General features: G+C 49.4%; 1 protein-coding gene across 2 annotated transcripts in view; it reads left to right on the forward strand.

Annotated features, from left to right (window-relative positions):
- Positions 1-15,172, forward strand: part of EPAS1 (endothelial PAS domain protein 1) — an 84,495-nt gene that overhangs the window by 48,905 nt on the left and 20,418 nt on the right. For both annotated transcript variants that reach the window (XM_023251650.2, XM_023251651.2), the window contains exons 3-6: positions 7,522-7,673; positions 8,095-8,179; positions 11,573-11,691; positions 11,786-11,991. In XM_023251650.2, coding sequence (XP_023107418.2) covers positions 7,522-7,673; positions 8,095-8,179; positions 11,573-11,691; positions 11,786-11,991 — 562 coding nt within the window. The remainder of the gene's footprint in view (positions 1-7,521; positions 7,674-8,094; positions 8,180-11,572; positions 11,692-11,785; positions 11,992-15,172) is intronic.

Below are 15,172 nucleotides of genomic sequence, written 5' to 3' on the forward strand. Positions count from 1 at the left end.
TTCGTGAGGAAACTGGGCAGCAGGTAGCACCTTTCCCCACGCGGCGGCTGAGGCGCCACGGGTGGGCAGCGTCCCAGCCGGTGAGCGGCAGGGAGGTGGGCAGGGGAAGGTTCTTTTGTGGCTGGCTTTCAGTTTTCCTGAGTGAGCCTGGTGCCTGGGAGCTGGTTGACTCTGCCATCCTGTTATGAAGTGGCTATTCTGGGAAGGAAACCCAGAGCAGAGGGAATCCAGCGCGAGGCAGGGAGGCCAGACCAGCATGTGCTATTCTGGGCCTGAAGCACAGGAAGGATATGGGGAAAGAAAGACCTTCAGAAAATAGGATGACAGCTCAGTGGGTCCAAGGGTTGGAGGGCTAACCCTGTCCTGCAAATCTAAAGAGTCTCCGAAAAGAGTAGACAGGAGGGGGGAGAACCAAGGGCAAAGACATGCTCTATAAATACTTACAAAGAAACAATGCCAAGGAATGGCAGTTTTGTCACAGATGCTAGTGAGAGAGGGGACAGTGGCCGGGAGACACCATCAGAGGGCACGTGTGTACCTCTTTCTTTTAAAGAGGCTTCTCTTTCTGGACAGGTGAGGGCAGTGTCTGGTACCATTGGAATCATCTTTACACACACACACAGTCTGCACTGGAGGATTTAATGACCAGACAGACGCTTCCTCCACACCCAGAAGCATCTCCTCAACTTCCCTGTTATGATGCTTGAAATCCTACTCTTAGACATTAATTTCTTTGGGTAAATTATTGCTTCCTTCCACCGCAAGCCCCGTCCCACCACCACCAGAGACCCCGAAAGGAATACAGTATTCATCCTGGGACAGCTCTCTGATTGAATTTGGACCTGTAGAACATCATAGAACTTGTAGAATGATGAGAAGAAGTGAGGTACAAAAAAGGTTGCTCAGAGCCACACACTTAGCACTTGGTGAATCTGCACCTGCTATGCGAGTCCTTTGGAGTCTGTCTTTGTGAGAAGGGCAGACATGGGAGGGCAGGAGCATTGTGCAAACCTGGTCAGGCAAAGATGTTGATGAGGGCTAGGTGTGGGGGACAGGTTCTTTCTTGGTGGGAGAACCAAGGTTGAGCAGAAGCACCTGGGGGCCAGCCCTGAGCAGGGGGTGCGGCGATGGCCCTCACACATTCAGTGAGTTGTTTCTGTTCTTTCTTCTGATAGACAGCTTTGATTTCCATGCTCCCCCACATACAATCATTCTTCTCAGTGGTTCAGAGGTTGGCTTGGTGAAAGCCGTGAACCGGAGGCTGGGTCCCCTGAGCACATCTGCCTGCCTGTGTGCTGGCATGAGCCTCCGTGTGCCAGCCACCCCCTGGGAGACGGGACCACGGCGAGACCGCACACATCCCGCTCAGGAGCTGTTGCAAGTTGTGGACACAAACTGCCTGCCCTCTGGCTGGTCTTGGCCCCAGACGGACCAGAGCCCTCAGCACGTCAGCTCTGGTCCTCTCCGTCCTGAGGAAAGAAATGACGGAAAACGATAAGAAGTGTCTACATTTGGCTGTCGGGTCCTGCTGTCCTTGACAGAGCAGTTCTCATAAAACACGCATTACCCACGATGGGGAGGAGGCAGTGGATGGCTTTTCAACATCCCCTTTCTCTGCCTTCTCTTCCAGGCTCCAGCTGCACATTCTTTAGACCAGTTGTTGAAATCATCTTCAGGAATCGCATGTGAGACAGGATTTTTTTTTTAAATCACATTTTGCTTTTTCAAAACAGGCCATACAGTAAAAAGGAGAATGGGACTTGTGGGCACACAGACCCACCCTGGAGCCTTCTTTACAAGTTTGTGAGAATCTCTTCACTGCCTTTGAACTTTTCTTTCTCATCTGTACGAGTGGGATGACAGGAGTTCTTTTGCAGTGCTATCTGAGGATTGATCTAAGTGGATAGAAAAGCCCGATCCTCTCTGCTGCCACGTAGGAGGTTCTTCACGAGTTACAGCTTAGAAATAAAAGTCATTACGAAGAAGCAAATGGATTTAGACTAAGTATAGGCTTCTGGAGAAATCGCACAGACGGAGACCCGGCAGAAACTCTTACTGTCCTCTTATGCCCACCTTCCAGCAACGCCTATCAAAATGCCGAACAGCCAGGGTTTTCCAAGTCAAAACAAACCACAGATTCATTATTGAAGCCTTTTTAACAAAGGTGAGCACTTGTGTTGGCTCACTTTAAAATAGGAAATAGCCAGTTGCCTAGCTCAGAGTTCAAAAGGCTAAAAAAGACCAGGTTTTGCTTTAGAAAAGTTTCTGCTTTACTTAGTAACATGCTTCCCTTTGATTTTCACAGTAGGCTGTTCTGTGTGGGAATGTTGGAGAGGAAAACCTCAGCGCTGAGAAATTCAGCCTGGGAGTCGGGACGGCCGAATGAGATCCATATCACAGGAAACAAACTGAAACAATAGCTTTATGATATTAGCTTCCACGCTGGGCCGAGAACAGAACACACTCTGACGGGAACATCAGTGGAAGTACCGCTTGATTGTCTGAAATCCTCTTTCAAGATGAGCCCCGCAAACCGTGACCAAATGAGGGTTGCTCCTGCATTCGGGGGGCATCAAACAGCAGCAAATATGCAAAATTGGCTTTCCACCGTAAAATTGAGTTTTGGCTTCCCACACTCATACGAGGTGAAATCAAATTGATTTTACACGATTGCTAGAGGTCATTATGTAGCAAGGTTTCAAAAGAGAAATGTTAGGTTTATTATCAATTCATTGGCATGAATGAATCGATTGATTCATGTCTTGCCCCACTCACCTTCTACTTCGAGCCTTTTGTCTGTCCTGTTTGGAGAGGAGCTGAGAAGCTGATTCATGCCGAGATGTAAATGGCTAAAAGCAGCTAATACACAATCTCTTCTAGAGATACTGACCTTGTTCAGATCACTCCCTTAACTTAAACCAAAAAAGTCTGGTAAAAAGGTATTTGGTGACCCCGGCCCTGTGCGTCTTACGAAGGGTACTACAAAGACGTAAGATAGGATAATAAGCTATGTAAAGAACAAAGGAATGAATCTCACGTGGTGGATGTTTAAGGCCCATTGGGAGGCCAGCAAGATCAGGTAAAACACAGTGCCTTCTGCCCAAGATGTAAGGATAGCCCAGGCCCACTACCTGGTGATGGCAGTGGTGGGTCTATGGGCCTGGGAAAGTTGGAGGGGAGGAATTGGATTGAAAAAGAAAGCCCCTGTAATAATAACTAAGTGGTGACTGCCGAGCACATGTGAACTGGGAAGATCACGTCAGCATGGTTTTAAGAATGGTCAGAGCAGTCCTGGAACTTTTCAGGGTAGGAAAATAAAGAGGGAAGATGACCCTGGTGGAATAAAAATGCATCCTGACTGACAGTACCTTGTAACAGCCTGGTCTCAGAGACCTGGTCAGGAATGTCTGCCCTGCCACCCTGCCCGCTCACCCCAGATGCCCAGCTCCTGCTGCCCATGGGGTCCCGCCCCACATGGGTGGTGCTGCCTGAAGGAAATGAGCAGTGCTCCGGAAAAAGTGCTCCGAAACCTCAGCCCGCGCATATCCTGGCTGTGGGGAGTCGTCATCAAAGCCTGTTTACTGGGGCTATTTTTAGCATTAAAGAATCTTGTTGTGCTCCCCACGCTGAGCATGCGTCGCCTCAGCAGATTGCCTCTGATTCTGATGACCCTCCTCTCTCTTCTGGGGGTCAGACCCTGAAGGGTCCTGGGAAGCGAGTAACTGAGACCGAACCCAAGGCAACTTAAAGACCCCTTTGGGGGCTTCTTGAGCATCTACTGGTGGGCTCCTCTTTATTTAGCACCGAAGATTTCTTCTGGATCGTCGTGAAACCTTATGGCGGTTTATCTTTGTCCTCCCCACCCATCTGTAGATTCCCTCAGCAAAAAGATTGCTTTTAAGGGCACCTGGGTGGCTCAGTCAGTTAAGTGTCTGACTCTTGATTTCAGTTCAGAATGATTTCATGCTTTGTGGGATCAAGCCCCATGTTGGGCTCTGGGCTGCCAGCACGGAACCTGCTTGGGATTCTCTCTGTCCTCTTTCTCTGCCCCTCCCCCACTCACTCATGTGCATGTGTGCACACGGTCTCTCTCAATAAAAAAAAAAAAAAAAAGATTGCTCTTACACCTTTCAGTATCCCTGATTCTCCCTAGGACAGGATTGAGTACATAGTGACACTTCTTTACAGATGTCCTGACTGATTTCCTGCCTGGTGCCTAGCACAGGGCAGACACGTAGTAGGGATGTGATAGCAGAGAGTGATATATGCGTACCCCTGGCCCGTAGGGTGAAGGTCCGCCTCCAGCCCTGCAGTTTTCAGCCTCAGCTCCAAGCTGACAGTGAGCTGGCCAGGTTCCTTCAGAATCCCCTAGGAGGAAAAGCAGGTGCTGGAGCAAATAGTACCACAAAGGCATGAGGCCAGCTTGTCCCAGGGGTCCCTCGGGGCCGGCCTGCTGGCTTCCTGGCCCTGCAGCCATTGTGACTTCAGTCCCAAGATGTTCTATTTCCATTCGTGGTCCCTGAGTGCCCCTTTGCCTTCCTCCCAGAGGCCGGCTGGCCAGCTGCTATAGCCAATTCACCACCTCCTGGAAGCAAGTGTACTAAGCATGGATAGAAACCAGTTTGGCTAGGTTGGAACTGTTAAAAACAGGAAATTTTAAGCAGAACTATTTCCTCTGGGCCTAGCTAACCCAAATAGAGCTGTCTTGGGATTACACCAGATTTTGATGTCAGTGTTGCCACTGAGATCAAAGAAATTGAGGAGAAAAAAATTGTCTCAATAGGCCAGGAATCACAGAGCTGGCCTTTGCTGTCTGGAGAGGGTAGTCACCTATCTGGTGTGATTTAATGGTGCTGGAAACCTCTCCTCACCCATCCCCAAAATAGGTCACCACCTGCCAAAACAGTTTGATTTTCCCAGCACTAAGGGTCACTCATAGGACCTTGAGTTAAGGCAGTGATTCTCAACCTGTAGCCGTAGGTCCAGCATGTCCACATTACCTGGGAACTTGTGACAAAAGCATATTCTCAGCCCCACCTGAGCCCTACTGAATCAGGAACCATGGGGAAGGGACCATCCAAGGCCGGCTTCGTGAGTGTGTGCCCTGTGTGGTCCCCCAAGGCACATTGAGAGGGGCCCTGGACATGGCTTAAGTTTTCAACGAGAGGTCTCACATTTTTGCTTTGAGTTATGTAGTAGTCTGGGCCCCCGAATCCTTGGCTTTAGCGAGCCCTGCAGGGGACTCTGGTGCACGCTCAACTTTGAAAGTACTGAGTTCTATCACCATCTCTCCTAAAGCCCCAGGTTAAATATGGCTGTTGACTGGAACCACAACATTAGCAGTAATGGCATCCACACCTAGAACTTTGGCTCATTTTCATCAGTTCAGCTGACTAGTTGGTGGGCAGAAACCCAACGTAGGGATCGAGTGTGGGTATGTGTGTGGCACCAGGCTGTCCCCAGATGGTGTCCCCTCTCAGAGGCTAGCTAGGGTGGGAAGGGGAAAGAATTTCTCTCATTGTTTTCACCATTTTCTCAAAACAGAAGGGAAGCCACCAGGCTACTACTGTCTGCAGCCCAGCCCTTAGCTTTAAAGGCTGCTAGCCTGTCCCTGGACTGCCTGCTCTCTTGGTGCCTCGGGCACATGTGCTGGTCCCATGTCCTGAAGGTGGCTGGTCCCCAGGGGTGCCACCGAAGCCCCATGGTAGAAACATCTCCTAATTTGGATTTGTTCTTGAGGAATGACAGCATATAGCCCAGAGCTTAAATTTAGGGGCTCCAGGGAAAAGAAAACTAAATAAATCCAGTGCCCTCATGGAGAGGGCCTTGGACCTCATGTCACAGTATCCATGTGTTCCTTGCCAAGTGGGCCATAAATCTAACTGCATTTCACATTCCCCAGAACAGCCTCGTGTTGGAAGACTCCTTTTAGTTAAGTGAGTATTCACTTTTTATAAGGGACAAATTACTCTCTAACCCCCTTGTTCTGTTAAGTTAAAGGAGGTCTACGTGGCCTAACGTTTGTACTGGATGAATACAAATTTTTGTAAGTAAATGTATGTTTGGGGTTCAGTGATGAGGTAGGAGAAGCAGGGGCGAAAGAAAGTCCTTGGTCCGAGGACAACAGCCAAGGGCCCGGGGCCTGAGAGCTTTGTTTGGGACAAGAGCTGAGCCTACATCTCGTCTGCTGTTTCTGCAGGCAGCAGGGGTGCACTTGAAAAGCTGGCGCTACTCAGAGTGGTGGTTGTGGGGTGGGCTCTTCCCCGGGTTGCCCCTAGCGACTACTTCTGCAACCTGATTCGTGGCCTCCTCGCGTGATCTCTGCACCTCTGGTCTTCACAGTCTGTCTCCAAACCATTCAGAGTACCATTGCCAGGTGATTCCCCCTAGAGCAGTGCTCTGCGATGCCACCACTCCAGGATGCTGGGCTCCCCTCAGCAGTGTCTCCTCGGTCCCCGGGTGGGAGCTTGCTCCAGGCCGTACCACCTCCATGTTTGCCCAGTGTCTGCCCACCTCGACCGGGCCCAGAAAGTTCTTTCACCTAACAGAGTGAATCCCTGTTTTTTATGAGCTGCCTCAAATGCCCTTTTTTGGAACAGTTGTCTCTGACCACCATAAAGTGACCCCCTCTTCCTCTGAACCCTTGAGCACTTACTGTCTATATTCGTCTTTGGTCACCCAGTTCTGTTGCTCCTGCATTCTTACTTGATTTGTACCATCGTGTGCTACACGTCCCCTATCTAGGCTTTGAGCAATTTGGGGGAAGCGGCACTATCCTAGAGGGAGCAGAGGAGGGGGGAAATCACAATGATAGGTGGCGTTTTAGGCATTTTAGACACTCATTTAATCCTTGCTACTCAAAAGATGGAAATTATTCTTTCCATTTGGCTGATGAGGAGACTGATATTTAGAGAAGGTGTTAGCCAAAGTCATAGCCTAATGGGAGGAATGGAACCTGCATTTATTTGACTCCAAGGCCTATAAATTGTTAGAAGTGTAGCTGTTGAATTCAGCTGCCTGAGCCCACTAACCACAGTCCTTATAACCTAGGGCAAATGACTGACTACGTCTCTCTAAGCCTCGTCTGTAAGGTGAGGCAAAGAATAGTACCTACGTCACAGGCGTTGTAAAGATAAGACGGTATATTCAGTGCAGTACCTAATACATACAGTCATTACTCAGCGTGCATTAGTGGTGAAGGTTACGGTTTCTAGTACCACTGTGACTGCCATCATATCTATGACGCCTGCTGCCACAGTTACCCCTGGTCCTTCAAGTATGCTGCCACTACAGCCACACTCCTGCAGAGCCCCATCAGGGTGTCCTCTGTGTAGTGCTTATCAAATACCCACTTTTTAGGCATGTGGTGACACTTAGATGGTTGACAGTGTGAGTTCCAGAAAAGTCCACCTAATGCCTTTGAGCCATCCCTGGCTGGTGTTCGTTTGTGCCAGTCACATCTGTTTTAGGACCACATTCGTGTAAGCCACCCAACCGCCCCACCCCACCCTCTCTTTCCAGTTTGCTCTGAAAATGAGTCTGAAGCTGAGGCTAACCAACAGATGGACAACTTGTACCTGAAAGCGTTGGAGGGCTTCATTGCCGTGGTGACCCAAGATGGCGACATGATCTTTCTATCGGAAAACATCAGCAAGTTCATGGGACTCACACAGGTGACACCCTCCTCTGGCTCTTTCAAAAAGGGAAGACGTTTGCTTTTGGGGGTAGAAATGAGTGGAAGGTTCTGGTCACATCCATCCTGACTTCTCCCTGCCTGTGCCCTCCCCCACTCTCTCTGATCTCAGGCTACAAGCCTCAGGAGCACACTCCCAGGCCCTGGTGTTGAGTTTGACATTGCTGATGGACAGTTCTACTGACTAGATTAACAGACCAACCCTGTGAATCAATTCTCTGTCATCAATGGCAGTCTTTTATGTATTATGTCCACGTGTCTGTGGGAAGCCAGACTGGAATATGGGAAGACCCAATTCAGCCTACTCTCTGTCTCCCGACCTGGAAGGTGGCTCAAATGTCTCTTGGAGACCTCTTGTTCAGCATTAGGAGTAATGAAGCCCAACCTTGTTTTTGAAACAGGTGGAGCTAACAGGACACAGTATCTTTGACTTCACTCATCCCTGTGACCACGAGGAGATTCGTGAGAACCTGAGTCTCAAAAATGGTAAAGTATTCTTCACTCTGTGTTTCATTCCTTCTTACATCACTTGGGAGGGGGTCTGTATTCCCTCTGTCTACGAATGTAGGGCTGATGGGTCATGGTCATTATGATCCAGAAAAAAACTGGCATCCCTAAAATATCCAGCATGAGATGGAGGGCACAGGAGGGACATGGTACTCAGAACTGTGTCTGGCCAGCTCTTCATGGCACCTGATGCCATGCTAGTAAGGCAGTCCTTTAGGTTAGGACATTGTCTCCAGCAGGTTTCACCACCTGTGAGGCCAGTGCCTCTGCCAAATGGGGCCATCCAAACCAGTACACTCGTCTGTGCGCAGATGTTCGTGGAACCTATTGCTTTTACCTGTTGTGTAACAAACCACACAGTGCATTGTGGCTTAAACGATCATTTTATTACCTGTCATATTCTGTGGGTTCTGTGACTGGTTTTTTTGTTCCACATGACATCAGCTGGGCTACTGTTGTCTGGGGGCTGGACTAAGTGGAATGACCAGGATGGCTCCCCCACACGTCTGGGACCTTGTGACCAATAGCTGAGGCTGGGACTCTGCTGGGCTGCTGGCAGTGCTGGACCTCTCTCTCACTCTGTGGAGTCTCAGAGCCCCTCTCTCTCCAGACTTCTGACACAGCAGCTCAGGGCTCCCAAAGTACAAAAGTGGAAGCTGCCAGAGTTTCCGAAGGCTTAGCCCTGAAACTGACACTACATCACCCTGCCCCATTCTGTTATTAGAGGGAGTTATAAGCCAGCCCCTGCTCAGGGTGGGAGGTGAGTACACAAGGCCACGGATATCAGGAGGCATGGCTCATGGGGGCCAGCTTTGAAGACTAGATAAGGAATGAATCTGGTCCTCGGGTGATAAGACACACAATAGGTAGTTTTTGATGGAGAAGAGATTGAAAAGCTCTCATATATTGTATCCTACCTATGGGGGGTATCCAGCAGATACCAGCGGATGGAAGGGCCCACATAAGCTGAAATCACTTTGCAAGGACAGTCAGAGCTGGGGACCTCCAGGCACAGGCACAAATGAAGATATTGTTAAGAAGACTGAAGCTTTGAGCGGAAGCAGGGCTCAGTGACTTTCCAGGTCCCTTCTGAATCAGAGATTCCATCACTGTCCTGGGCAGATTGTGCCCATGGCTGTCCATCCCCTGTAACATCTCTTACCTGTCACGGCCATGGGGTGTGTGCTTGGCCAGCCTGAATGACAGAGGCAGTGGCACCAAGCCTGCAGGGTTGGGCTTCTGTTCCTGCACACACTGCAGAAACAGGTGCTTCCCAGGCCCACCTCCACCCTTGCTACAGTTGGAGCCCGCAAAGTGTGGAATTATAACCCCCTCCCCCACTAAAGTTCTCACCCAGCCCCTACGCTCTCCCACCTGAGGGCCTCGGGCCACCTGGCTCCTAGAGTGCACAGGCTGGAGAGCACTCCACAGGCCGTTCAGTGCCTTATCTGTGCTGCTGAAAGATCTTGTCTGCTTCTCTGAGGAAGGGGCTACCAGACTTTCTGAATCTCTTTCTAAGGCAGGTGTTGGGAGCCTGGGAAAATGGAAAAGTCTCTTGTTCTGGACTCCAGAAACTCTTCAGCCCTTAGGTTCTCAGTCGGAGCTCAGCCACTGCCCTAGTCTCAGTCTGACCGTGAGACCTGAGCCAGGCCACTCCATTGCTCTGTTCCTCAGAGCCTCTGCTTTCAGACTGATGGCATTGGACCAGGCAAAGTCTAGGTGGGACCTTCTGCTCGCAAGTACCATGATTCATAGCATGATTCTACTCTATTTATCTGAGTAGAACTTTAGGTCGCTTGGTCCATGTGTCAAGGACTTGGGATCAAACTGTATGAATCAGCAAATCCTCATTGAAGGTTGCCGGCCTGCGTGGACTCACAATCTGGAAGCAAAGGGTTAGTGTGAACACCGAGAAGGAGATAAGGCCATGAGGCAGATTGTGGAAGGCTTTGAAGGCCAGGTGGAGGGCCTCGAACTTTATCCTGTAGACAGAGGGGAGCTTTTGAAAGTTTTTGAGCAGGGGTGGGGTAATCTGATTGGAGCTATGTTTAGAAAGATTAATTAAATGGCAGAATGGGGAGAATCTAGAGGTTAGCAAAGTTAGGAGGCCACAATAGTAACCTATGCCACAGCCACAAATGAGTCCCTCCAGTCCACTTATCAACAGCACCTGAACTGGTCCTAATAGTGGATCCAGGCCCCAGGATAGAAGAATATCTCATGATATGTAGACCCCACTGATGAAAATGAAAATTGTAGGGACCATCATTAAGTTTTGGGAGAGATGATTTTATAATCGTGTTGAAGGAATGTTCTCTCTTAAAAAAAAAAAAAAAGAGATTCACTTTTGTTCTCTTATTTCATAGGCTAAACCGCTCCTAGGGAAGATTCAGAGATGCCAAAATTCAATTGATACAGCCCTTTGAGGATACATCAGTCCGATATATCATGGCCCTCTAGAGGTTTATGGAGGGCTGTGACTATTTGGGAAAAAAAGGCTCTGGATTGTTCTGTGATGCTGGGCAGGGGAGCAGGAGTGCACCCAGGAAGGTCCGAGAGGTGGTGGTGGTGGAGGCAGAATTTAGGCACTGACGAGGGGGACTCAGCTGGCACTCACCACATTCATCACTGTTCTGTGGAAAGTGGGAAAAGTTCTGAGTGGGCAGGCATCTGAAGACTATCAGAAAGGAGGCTGTGGTGTTTGTCGTGGCGATTTATTTAATTCTGGCTGAGAAAGGATATGATCCGTGTTGAGTTAATCTTCAAAGTGAACTTGCTCACTAAACCCAGGAGGCTTGGACCAGAGCCCTGACACATGTTGCTTTAGGGAGAAAGCTGATGGCTTGGTATCCTGAATGCAGCTACCGCAGGTTGAGAATAGGACCCTGGAGGGATCAAATTACTGAGGGCCAGGGATGAGGAAAAATCGGGGGTGTCTGAGGGACATTTCTAATCTGAGAGGTTTATCCCTTTGAAGAGAGTGGGTCTCACCCAGACCGTCCCTTGGAATTCCTTCTAGGGGACATGGGCCTGACCCAGGAGAGGCATGCCAAGATCATGGCTACTGGTCACCCCTTGCCTCGCAACCCTGAAGTGAGCACTGACTATGTACTAGGTGCAGTGGGAAACAAAACAGTGGAACAGCCTTCAGGAGCTTCTACTCCAGGTGGAGAGACCAGCCAGAGATGAGACAACGTTAGTCCGTGGACCAATATGGTACTGAGCGTTCATGGCAGGCCACAGGTGCTAAGGGAGCAGATCCTCAGGAAGCACGCACAATACATTGCCCAGAAAAACTGCATCAGGGTCCCTCTTCTGAATATAAGCATGAAACTAAAAGTCAACCGGGTCCCTCTGCTCGCCCCCATCCAGGCTCTGGTTTTGGGAAGAAAGGCAAAGACATGTCCACAGAGCGGGACTTCTTCATGAGGATGAAGTGCACCGTCACCAACAGAGGCCGGACCGTCAACCTCAAGTCAGCCACCTGGAAGGTAGGACGACAACAGGCCTGGGCTGGAGTCCCCCACCCCGACCCCCGTGTGTGCCGCTGGCCCCGCAGCTGATCCCCCCGTGGCCGGTCTCCAGGTCTTGCACTGCACCGGCCAGGTGAAGGTCTACAACAGCTGCCCCCCTCACAGTAGTCTGTGCAGCTTCAAGGAGCCCCTGCTCTCCTGCCTCATCATCATGTGCGAACCCATCCAGCACCCATCCCACATGGACATCCCCCTGGACAGCAAGACCTTCCTGAGCCGCCACAGCATGGACATGAAGTTCACCTACTGTGACGACAGGTGGGGGCCCCGGAGTGTGTGTGCCGTGGCAGGGCTGTGTCTCACCTGCACGGGCGTGCGTGTGTGGCTGTGCCTGTGGGAAAGGTGTGGGTCTGGGGCGGGAACGTTGCATTGCCGGGTGCAAGTCTGTGGGCGTGTGTCACTGTTTCATCCCATCAGTGCGGCTGAGGGGCTCTGGGTACCCTATTTGGTGGTTCCCCGTTGATGCGATGTCAGGGGCCGAAGGCAGAGCCATTCTGCTCTGTGGCCCCGTTGTCCTTGTTGAGTGTGTACATAGTCCTCCACATATGTGTCAGGCTCCTGAGCAAATTTCCAGGAGTCTCATTCCCAGGAGACCAGGGTCTAGAGATCCCCATCAGCACTCCCAATTCAGAGACCAGCCAGGAGCTTTGGGGTCTGAAACTGCCCCATGGCTGCAAGCCTTCCACCTGTTCTCTTCCATTAATGAGCTCTTCCCTCAGCCTTTGTTCCTTCTGTGTCACCTCCATCCCAGCTACTGTCCAGGCTAATTTCAAAGACTTTTTGATGAAGGAAGCTAAGCTAGACTCTAACCTCCCAAACCAGGCCCCACTGGCAGCTCTCCTACGGGAGAGTGACGTGCTTCAGAGTGTCGGCTCTGGCGGGATGGCTCGGGTTCAAGTCCAATAGGAAATGTTCAGTGTGGGCTGTTATTCTCATGCTAAATTGTTCTTTATTATAAGTCGTTGAAAGAGTGCCTAAGACTGCATATGTCCCTTCTTAGAACTGGTCTCCCCTCGAGGCACAATTGAAGGACTTTTGTGAAAGGGTCCTTGAGTCATTCCTGGCCCCCTGTTCTGACCACCATGCCACCAGGACCCAGGCAGCAGCTAATTCTCTAAGTAGTAAGAAGTACTCTAACCTCATAGGGAGAAAATGCACATATGAAGATTTTTGTCCTAGAACTCTGACACAGTCGACGTTGATTACCGTGGTTAAGAGTGTCATTATTGTGATCGGGATGAAGATTGGAGATAAAGGTTGTCCCAAAGGCAGGCATTGGAGAAATCCATGTTGTGTGTAAGGGGTCATCTGTCAGATGAAGCCTTTGCATTCAAAGGAACATTCTTGGCAGAAGACACAGATCTATAACGTAGACTCTCCAGATGACATGGGAATTCCCACTGCGTGGCCCACATGTCTGGCTCCAGGATGGGGTGGTGCTCTGGATGCCTTAGCCATACAGCCCGGAGCAGCTGCTGTTGTGCCTGGGACTCTGCAAGCTGCATGTAGCCCCTGTGAGTGAAGCCATCCCTCATGTGACCCCACAAGCTCTGGGAAAGCCCTACAGTCCGAGAAAATAACTCAGCATCTCTAGTTAATAGAAGACAGGGATTTTTTAAGCCTAAGACTTTGATCCTTGTTAAAGTGAAGAAAAAAATCCTCTGGAAAGAGTAATCTGAGGTTGTCCTCCTTTCATTACCTTATTTGAATGGGTCTCAGGTCATTTCCTGAAAGCAGCTTTGCTTTGGATAAAAGAAGAGGGGACACACGTAGCAGGAATTGGCCTAACAGTGGTCGAGGAGGAAACGGACACAGAGAAGAGAGAGATCCCTGGTGCCGGCTGCTTAGTCTGGCTCAGGGCTTACAGGCAGAGTCGATACTGGCTTGAAGGAACCTGTGATTTAGGGCTTTGTGACTCAGAGTGTGGAGGGTGATAGTGCTTCTAAGTTCTGCTGGACACATTGCATTTTCAGCAAAATCTTGCCTTTCAACAAACCTAATTACATGGCCCGAACTCTGGGTTCAGTGGGCTGGAGGGATGAACACAGAGGTGCTTTACGTATACAGAATGCTGTGCCTCACGGAAGTTGTGTTTAACCGATTAGCAGATTAGTTAACAAGGGCACAGACATGGCTTAGACGGTTTATAAAGTGACTATTTTAAGTCCTTAATCCTTAAGTGCTATTTCTCTATTGCTTTGATGAGAACTGGAGTTTTTTGGGTTTGGTAGCTTGTTTTGTTTTCGCTCTTTCATTAGAATGGGGAAAGGTGTACATGAACACACATGTACACAGACACACACTCTCTCTTCCTCTCTCTCTCTCTCTCTCTCTCTCTGCCTCCTTAATACCCTTCCGAGATCAATGTTTCAAAAACCAACACTTACATATGATAGCTAATGGGGCGGGGGACTGCTTTCCATTTCCCATTTAATCTAGGAATTCACTAGATTTGATGACATCTAACTACATTGAGGGGCTGTGATTTCCCACCCAGGGGACTACTTTATCATAAGGAAAACTGAAAGAATCTGATGAAAATATAAGGCAATTGGAATCCACAAAATCACTTTTTAAAGAGGGCTGAGTACTTTTTCTTCCGTGTATAGAAACCACAGACTGATGATAATCAAAAAAAAAAAAAGGGGGGGGGGTGTTGGAGAAGAAATAAAGGGAGAAGGGAGAGGGGAGAGAAAGAAAGCAGAAAGAAGAGAGAAAATCAGGCTGTAATCTCACATTTAACTTTCGGGTTCCCACAGTCCATGGAATCCAGGCAATGGGGTTCTGAGGCAGCCACAGCTGAATAAAGGAAAACAGCTCAGAATGCGCTGGTCCCGTGCCTCATCGTAAAGGGTTAGAGGACCGTTATTAGGTCTCGCATGAATCATCTAAAAAGTAAACATTTTACAAAGTAGATTCTGTGACACTTCATGTCAGTTACATTTGCGTATATGTGGTTGACTGCTCCTGACAAGGGGAGCACCATGGTGGCAAGGTTAAGGAAGGATGTCCTGACTATCACTGTGACCGATGATCTGTCTCCATTTAGGACTCCCACAGAGCCGTTCTACTCCGTTTCCTAAAATACTGAGCAACCAGTGAGCCAGCTGTTATTTACTGAGCATGTGCTGTGTATCTAGCCCTGTGCTGGAGACTATTCTAGCAAATAAGTAAAAGAAATGGCTCCTGATCTCCAAGAGTTTAGATATTGAGACACCAGCAGCTTAATGAACTGCAGTAGATGGCACAAAATAGAGCATTCCGTTCACTGAAAAGGGAGATAGAGGTTATTCACAAATAGTTTAACTCTAAAATGGGGTGGTTCTTAAATTCATGTGGAGGTGCCACCTAGTGGTGACAGGGAGTAACTGCGAAGGGAGCCAGGCATCCAGGGAGAGGGCCAACTCTAATTCACATAATCCTACCGTGATTTGTGTGT

The sequence above is a fragment of the Felis catus genome, chromosome A3 (assembly GCF_018350175.1).
Source record: "Felis catus isolate Fca126 chromosome A3, F.catus_Fca126_mat1.0, whole genome shotgun sequence".
Classification (NCBI taxonomy): Eukaryota; Metazoa; Chordata; class Mammalia; order Carnivora; family Felidae; genus Felis; species Felis catus.